The 8,936-nt window shown below is 35.4% G+C and overlaps 1 protein-coding gene and 1 long non-coding RNA gene across 2 annotated transcripts in view; both read left to right on the top strand.

The window, feature by feature from the left end:
* The window catches only part of LOC112467122, an 11,272-nt gene extending 10,906 nt beyond the window's left edge, over positions 1-366 (top strand). Inside the window, exon 3 of the long non-coding RNA XR_003042213.1 lies at positions 344-366. This is a non-coding gene — a long non-coding RNA (uncharacterized LOC112467122). The remainder of the gene's footprint in view (positions 1-343) is intronic.
* On the top strand, positions 351-4,581 carry LOC112467121 (cytochrome P450 4C1-like). Its single transcript, XM_025035602.1, has 11 exons — positions 351-519; positions 671-780; positions 1,363-1,453; positions 1,540-1,725; positions 1,801-1,894; positions 1,962-2,064; positions 2,152-2,310; positions 2,389-2,457; positions 3,662-3,830; positions 3,939-4,118; positions 4,195-4,581. The coding sequence occupies exons 1-11, from the start codon at positions 351-353 to the stop codon at positions 4,350-4,352; spliced, it is 1,488 nt and encodes a 495-aa protein (XP_024891370.1). The 3' UTR covers positions 4,353-4,581.
* Positions 4,582-8,936: the final 4,355 nt, after the last annotated feature.

Genomic DNA, 8,936 nt, shown 5'->3' with positions numbered 1-8,936 from the left:
GAGGCGGCGATACCGTTGTTGACAAAACTATAGCGACTTTCGGCGTCGATTGATGGCGGCGACTGAAATGTTCGAACAAATGAGAGACGTTTTCTAAAGTCAAAAAAGCGAAGCGTTCGAGCGACCGAGTCAGTCTGAATTTGTCTAGCGAAAAGAGCAGATCGATTTTTGACGAGCTAAGAGTGAGATTCTAAGAGCGTAACGAGTGAGCGTTTTAAGAGACTGTGTAGAGTTTTTGCGTTGAATTCCCGATTCTTCTGGCCCTTATTTTATAATATAATAAACTTATTATACAACCTATATCCCTACATTTGTAATATACAATTACATATCTTTTTTGCAGAGCAACAATGTATTTTCTTTACACCATTACTGTATTATTTATACTTATCGTATTGGGGGGCGGAGGGTTTCATTATTATATACATTATGGAAGAAATGGGCGACTGATCAGTCTTATACCAGGGCCATCAGGTTATCCGATTTTTGGAAATCTACTGCAATATATAGGCCCACGAGGTAAGTTTAAGTTTTTCAAAAATTTGCATAAATTAAACGTTTTCCTTAATTTGTACATATATACGCAAAAGTAATAATTACGAACACATTTCAGTTTAAGATATATTACTATCAATATTATCGTATATTCATATTATATACATTTTTTTAGAGAAACAATGGAAGTTACTGATCAGTCTAATTGACCAGTACTATCCAATTGTTAAACTTTGGGGATTCTCTATCCCCTTTGTATTCATCCGTCATCCGGACGATTTACAGGTAATAAAATATTTAAACAATTTAATTTTCTGTTAACTCTCCGTGGTCACACTGGGTCAATTTGACCCAACCTTATTTGGATCTAAATATCAGCTAAATACGTAGCTTAAAATGGAGCTTGGTCCGCCATCTACAAGAGTTTGAAGTATCCTCTATAGGTAGATACCGTTAAAAAAACAAATTCTTCGCGAATTTTTTTTATATGTTAAAAATTCCTGAGGCACTTTTTTTTTCATAGCAATTAATTTAGCAATATCGCAGGTGCATTCGAGAATTTTTTCAACACGATCGGTGGATAAATGGTCAAATGGCGAACGATCAAAGTTCGTCTCGGGTCAAAATGACCCAGAGTGACTTCCTTGTTTGAAAAAATAGGTGTGACCACGGAGGTTTAATGTTCTTATAGTTCATACACCAGTGATTTAAGTATTTAGGTGTAATTTTGCTTAGTTTTATTTTGCGAAAATATATATATTTATTCATAGTTTTATAGAGATAATAATCAAATAAGACAATTTCCAAATCAACTAATTAATTATTTACATTGCATCTAAATTAATTGAATATCTTCTGTGATTTCAGACAATATTAAGCAGCCGGCACCACATTAGAAAAAACTTTTTTTATGATGTTCTACGTCCATGGATGGGCAATAATATTTTAATTAGTGAAGGTAAAGTACATAATAATAATTTAAAAAATTTTTTCTAGTTACAAAAAATTTTCTTGTTTATGAAATGTCTATTGTTTATGTTTCAGGCGCCAAATGGCGTTCAATACGGAAAACAGTAACTCCCGCATTTCATTTTGATATTTTGAAGCAACATGCTGAGATTTTGATCAAGGAGGGTGAAAACTTGACAACATCTTTGAAAAATACAGGAGGCACAGTTGTAAAAGATTTAGTATCGTTTGTTAGTGAACATACGTTGAATGCAATATGCGGTATTACAAACACATTTTATTCAAAATCTAAACATGTACAATAACATTACTGTAATTTTACAAATTTCTTTTTAGAAACTTCAATGGGTATTTCTCTACGTGACTTCGGTGAATTCCAGCAAAAATATCGAAAAGCTGTTAATCGGATTGGCGAACTTTTTATTTATAGGTAATTTATGAATATAATAATAAATAAATAATTGTAATGAGATTATTATTTAGTAATTATGGTTTAGGTTAGTGAGGATGTGGTTGCACAACGACTGGATATTCTCGTTAACATCAAAAGGCAAGGAACAGGAAAATATTCTAAGAATGTTACATGGATTTACTAACCACGTACGTAAAAATGTTATCTTATTTTTTGTTAGTGGTTGGTATATTCATAATCACTATTAAAAAAGTGTTGATTTTATATACACGTAGATTATTACGGAAAGAAAACGGTATCATGAACGCAATAACGGTCAATTATTGAGAAGGAATGGAAAACTTTCCTTGTTGGATCATCTAATAGCAGAAAATCGAAAAGGTCGTCTAACTGATTTAGATGTCAAGGAGCAAATTGATGGTTTTATGTTTGCTGTACGTATTTCTAAATTTTCTTGGTTTTTTATAAGTTATTTGAACGTATATTAAGGTATAATATATATGTGATTACAGGGTCATGATACTACGGCATTGAACTTAACCTATCTATTGATGCTATTAGCTGAGCATAAAGACATTCAGGTATTTATTGTTATAAATAAAATATAAATAAAAGGCATTCTTAGAAAAAAAGTTTAGTAATTTTAATGATTCAAACAGTTATGTATTAAAGTTACAAAATATTAAATTTTTGGTTTTTTAAATAAGATTTGGTTATGTACGCAATATATATATACATATACTAGCTTTTAAGTCCGTTACGCGGGGAATTACATCATATAGTATTTTTTTTTTGAAGTTTTAATCGATTTCCTTAGGGTTACAATTCTCATCCATCACTACCCTTCTCCTCTCACTTAACCCTTTGGACCATCGGCTTAACGTCTCTTTATTTCCGAAAGACGGAGCCCAGTTTGTTCCGCACAAGAGCCTATCTTGCACGGAGGGCGTAGCTTTCGGAAAATAAATTCCATGTTTACATGCTCTAGTGGACTACGGTCTAACAAGTAACACTACCCAAATGCAAATCGCCGATTTTGATAATTTTTGAATATGGAAAACCATATTTACACCCCTTTGAATTTATGGGTATTGATTTAATTGTTTTGTATATAAAGGATTTAGTATTTTCGGCCCGAACCAAATAAAATAGTTGCATCATCAAGAGATATGAAAAATGAAAAATTTTCGACTCGGTTCAATCATTTTTAGGGGGTAAACCACCCCCTGTATTTGAAACAAAAATTTAAAAAATTCCCAAATAATTGCAAATTTTATTCCAAAACTTTGAAAAAAATATATGTTACACTCGCATCCAGAACAAAAGTGAGACTGTTTGACAATTTCAAAGGGGTGTAAATATGGTTTTCCGCCAATAAAAAAAAATACGTATGTCTTATTTTTACGTCTGTTAAAACATTCAAAAATTATCAAAATTGGCGATTTACATTTGGGTAGTGTTACTTGTATAAGCAACGTGGACCAAAAATGCCCTTATAAATTTTGTAGCCAAGGATTACTTTTCACAATGGTATATACCACATTTTACTAAAATTATTTGTTTTGTTGTTAAAAATCGGCACCAAACAAATAGTGAAGATCTCCCCTATACTTATTATTTCTCCAAAAATTAGACAAATTTTGGCACCGGTTTTGAGAAAATCGGTTCATTAATGAATGAGTAGTTCGCGGTGAGACAGACAGATAGACAGACAGACAGAGTCAGGTACTTATATATATAATATTTGAATATAAAAATTTTAATTAATATTATAAATATTTACAGGATCGTGTCAGAAACGAAGTAAACACCACTTTTCAAGAAAATGGAAAAAAATTTAATAAAAAATTATTAGACAATTTAACATATTTAGATAGATGTATAAAAGAAACTTTGCGTCTATATCCGAGCGTATTTTTAATATCGCGAGTTGCTGAGGAAGACGTTAAATTACGTATGTATCTAAAATATTTATTACATGTTGCATGATATGTTATTCAGTTTATAATAAAGTTATTATTATTATTTAATTATTGTATTTTGTTTATAATATATTTTTTAGAGTCATATTTAGTACCGGCGGGAACAACTGTGGTCCTTAACATATATGGAGTTCACAGGGATCCTAATTTTTGGCTAAATCCTGAGACATTTGATCCCGATAGATTTTTGCCAGAGAGGACTCGAAATCGTCATTTCTATTCTTATATACCATTTAGTGCTGGATCGCGTAATTGTTTAGGTAAACTAGGATTTTTTAAATATCTTCTTATATGATTATATTAAGTCGCAAAAAATATACATTGATCAAATTCTAGGCCAGCGATACGCCTTTCTACAAATAAAGGCTTTAATAGCTCCTCTGATACAGAATTATTATTTAGAGCCCATCGATTATTTAAAGAATCTGAGGCTACAGGCTGACTTAGTACTTCGCCCAGCATGTCCACTTCGTGTAAAATTTGTCCCTATTTGAGGCAAGTTGAGGAAACATAATTCTTATTATTAATATATAACTTTTAGAATATAATAGTTACTTATAAATATACTGTAAATAAAGAGCACTGCTCGATCCACACGCGTGTATACGCACTCAAGTATCATATGTAGGATAATGTACATTATGGCTGTCGCGATGAGAGTTGCGCACAATATAAAACAATAATATTATAACAACAGAAAATTAATATACTACCAACGTTATTTTTAAGTCCAAATTACAAGTAATTTTGAACTGTTGCATTGATCTCAAATAAATGTCAGAGTAACATTTAAAAAATATTTTCTGAAACGTTTTTAACATATTTTAACAACATTACAAAAAAATCATATTACAAAATAGGGTAGACCGGGGCACGTTGTCACACAGGGCACATTGTCACATCGGCTTTATTTAAAAAACTAATAACCACAGGGCAGCACCCGTCATTCCCAAAACGTGTTAGTGTATGCCCATCTTTGGTGTGTTTACAGTGTTGAGATTGCTCCAGCCGTGTTGACGTAAAATCAACTTGAAAGTTTTTTGCGACCGTAAGTAAAATTTTATTGTCTAATATTCAACGTACTGGACATTAAGCTTATGTTTTTTCAGAATAGACCTTTATATTATCTTAAAGTATGTACTTTTACTTACCGCGTGCAATACCTAGCCTTATGAATATCTCCAAACGTATCGGCCATGAGGCTGTTTGAAGTAAAAAAATGCCCTCGGGGCACGTTGTCACGAATTTGATGGGAATCTATTGCGAATCTTCGGATGACGATAACGAGTAAAAATATTTTATGTTTAATCACCATGATTATAAAAAAAAAAAATGTGTATCAATAAGTTGCGCATTCGAGTGGAATTCTTGTATTTAGATTAAGACAAAAACTTCGTGCTTTTTGTACTTTTTTGAAATAAAATAAATGTTTTTGTGAAGGATTTTACTTTTTTACATTGCAGCGCACTATAATACATATATTGATATTTACGTTGAATACAGTTTGGATAACATTTTGCATGCAATTACATTTGATGTGACAACGTGCTCCGGTTACGGAGCACGTTGTCACAAGTGACCTGTCATTATTTATTGTTATGTAACAACTGTAAAGTAACAATCACACAAAATTCGATACTGTCCAATTGAAGCTGAGGGTTCACTCGAAATTTTGGCATATCAAAGTACTCTTAAATATTGAATGTAAAATATACAAAAAATATTGAACCAAATATGTAACAACGTGCCCCGGTCTACCCTAATATTTTTCAAATATGTGTATAGTATTATTCAAAAACGTTTAAAAAATACACATAAAGTCAATATTTCTAAACGTTAATTTAATGTTCCTTGCTTACTGAGATGTTATGAGTAAAGAGAAAAAATTTCCATTCTCTCTCTGAACCTTATTGTATCTATTAATAGAGATTTTACAAAAAATAGAAAAATTTCCATGCTTGGAAACCCGTATTTATTAGTAGAGATTATACAAAAGATAGAAATTTTCGTCTGAAATAGCTCATCTGAATTCCATGTTTATCAATAAAAATTAAGATATTTCTGTCGCGCATTGAAACTTGAGATTTATTGTTAAAAATTAAATAAAATTTGCGTTAAAAATTCCTCTTATTAATCTTTTGTTTGAGTTTTATTATTTAAAAAAATTCTCATGGCTCTTATTCTTCTATCGGATTTGCATGAAGTAATGAAAAGTAATAAGAAAAAGAACAAGGAATTATTGGAACTAATGCCCTCTCGCTAACTGATAAATTAATCGTTCGATCGCTCGGTTTTTGTTTGTCTTTTATACTAAAGAATTATTCCGTCTATATTTCACAAAAAAAATTGTGGAGTTTTTAGGAAGTTTTAAGTTTTTAACATAAATATGAGCTTTATTATTAGTACCGATTACTTGAATACATCACGTTTAGAATGAAAAGCAAAAGAATAAATAATAGAGATTATAAATTATTATTTTGCGACATTTTTACGGGCGATAATTATCTTTCTAACAATGCTTGAGTTTAAACGTATTTTGTGCCGCGTTTTGTGCCAAAACGTATTTTGATTTGAACTTTTGTTCCTAATGTAATTTACCTACTATTATGAGATTGATCAAGTGATTGATCGGAGTGATATAATGATCGCTGAATCGAATCATTCGAGTAATGAGAAATCGATTAATAATTATAATTTAAGACACAAGAACGGAATATTTGGCGTATGTTATATGTGTTACAGTCAAAGCCCAAAACGCAGGCATTCCTAGGATTGACTAGTCAATCCTGGGGAACGACCAAGCGTCTTATGGCGTTTTCGATTCACTACTCGACCCGACTCGGGTCGCATCAATGGACGTGGAATACATACATAGATATGTATGTATTCCACGTCAATGATGCTAGAGTCCTGTATACATGATGCGACCCGTGTCGGTTTGAGTCGCAAATCGAAAACGCTATTAGTCAAAGCCCGAAATAAGTTTTGCGTTTCGGCTTTTGACTAGTCAATCCTAGGAATAACTAATACGGCTAGTCAAAGTTAGAAGCTAAAGAAAAATCACTTCGGACTTTGACTAGTCAATCCTAGGTGTGGCTTAATTCGGACTGTGTGACGTTAACAAATAAAATCAAGATTTTTTTTACTAAATTAAGTTCTTATTGTTATTAATGCCTCGCGACGCAAAATATTAAACGTTAAAGTTGACAGGAATCAGGTTATGATTCCTGTTATATCGACGAGCTGTAGCGACTACGGCGACTACTGGCGACTACAAACATGCCTTGTGGCCACATGCGCATGCTCAGTGGCCGCACGCGCATGCAAAACTGCGCCAATTTTAAATGAATCAATCGTGCAGAATAACCAAGCATCTCGATTCAAGCAGTTAGGTCTCACGCTAGAAATTTCATTAGTTTAATTATGCGTGGGAAGCACACACACACACACACACGGGGGGGGGGTGCGGGGGAGAGGGGCCAAAGGCCCTCCCCCTCGCACCCACCCCGTCGGTAGGCAGCGTGGACCTCGCTTTACAACATAAAGTACATGCTAAGTTGTAAAGCGAAATTTTATGTGCTTCCACCTTTACATGCGTGAGCGCACGTGAACAGGAAGGCTTTTCTCCCCTGCACTCCCCCCCTTATGCATGTACTTTATAATTTCGTTTTACAACAAATACGACACAAATATTTTTTTAAGTTCTATGTGTACTCACTTTCAAAAAAATCGGCGTGTGACACACTTGAGTAATGTTACTTGTTAAATGTGCAAAAAAACTGTATACATTATTCATTCTTATTGGAAATATATGGTCTATAGGTAGAAATACACAAAAAATATTGTTGCGCTCGTGCTGAGACACCCGTTGCGCGCTGAACTTCACTCACGAGAATGTTGCGATGCGCTTCGCTATTTCTTAAGCACTCGCGTTCGCGCCGCGCACTCCCGGATTCGCGAAAGAAAGAAGCACTCTTTTAAAAAGAAGGATCTCGGATTTATTCAGGTTCAGAACGATTATACATAAAAAGGTCTGGAGAACAGGTCTGAACGGTTCAAGTCCTCAGATAAATCTGACAGGCGGAGATAAATCAATAAATTATAAGTCCCGTTGTCAAGAGACGCGCTTCGACTTGAAGCTTCCGCGGAGCGAAGTTCAGGCTTCTCGTGAGTGAAGTTCAGCGCGCATTCTCGTGAGTGAAGTTTAGCGCGCAACGGGTGTCTCAGCACGGGCGCAACACTGCCCTCCCTCTTCAAGATTGTCGTCCCGACAATCCGGAAGGGCAGCTCATAGAGATATAAGAATAGAGTGCGCGAGTCATATGCTAGCACGTAAGAGGCTGCGATATAGGAATAGAAAAAGAACGCTGCATATAGGCCCTTTCTGTCTTTGTCTACGCGTGCATGCGAAACAAAGACAGAAGGGGCCCATGCGCAGCTTTCTCTTTCTATTCTGCGCAGCTTTCTCTTTCTATTCCTATATCGCTTTTTCAGCTCGCTCGCGCACTCTATTCTTATATCTCTATGGGGCAGCTGAATAAGCGAACGGTTCCTAGGACTCCGAGACGATCCCGCCCTACCCCGAGCTGCTGCTACGGGTACCGGGCTACGTCTCTATCGGGTCCTCTTCCTCAGGAAGCCTTGGTCTTCCTCCGAGACGGATTCTCGTCCTACCCCGAGCTGCTGCTGCGGGTTACCGAACTACGTCTCTTCTGGATCAACCTCTTCCTCTTCGAGTCTCCTGTCACAGCGTCTTCTGGGGGAGAGCTGGCCAGGCTCCTCCTTCTTGCCGATTTCAGGCCGACTCCGCTGGAACTCTATTTCATTCTGGCTCGGTGCGGACCCCTTGTTTCCAGCGCTAACCCGCTTCTCTTGAAAGTCTTCGTACTTGGGGGGGGGGGGGGGGGAACTGCCGTGGACCCAACGTCACTTAGATTTCCCAAATCCCTGTCTCGGCATTCGCCCTTCGTCCCACGGGAAACCATCGGCTCGAAAACCGTGGGCGAGACAGTCTTCTTTAGTTTTTTTTCCTTCTGTACAATTTCGCCTGATGTCACTCGGCACCTTCACCGCACGCG

Source organism: Temnothorax curvispinosus, unplaced genomic scaffold (assembly GCF_003070985.1).
Source record: "Temnothorax curvispinosus isolate PA1 unplaced genomic scaffold, ASM307098v1 QBEX01016905.1, whole genome shotgun sequence".
NCBI lineage: Eukaryota > Metazoa > Arthropoda > Insecta > Hymenoptera > Formicidae > Temnothorax > Temnothorax curvispinosus.
Note: the sequence above shows the minus strand (reverse complement) of the source record. Positions and strands in the feature narration are given on the sequence as shown.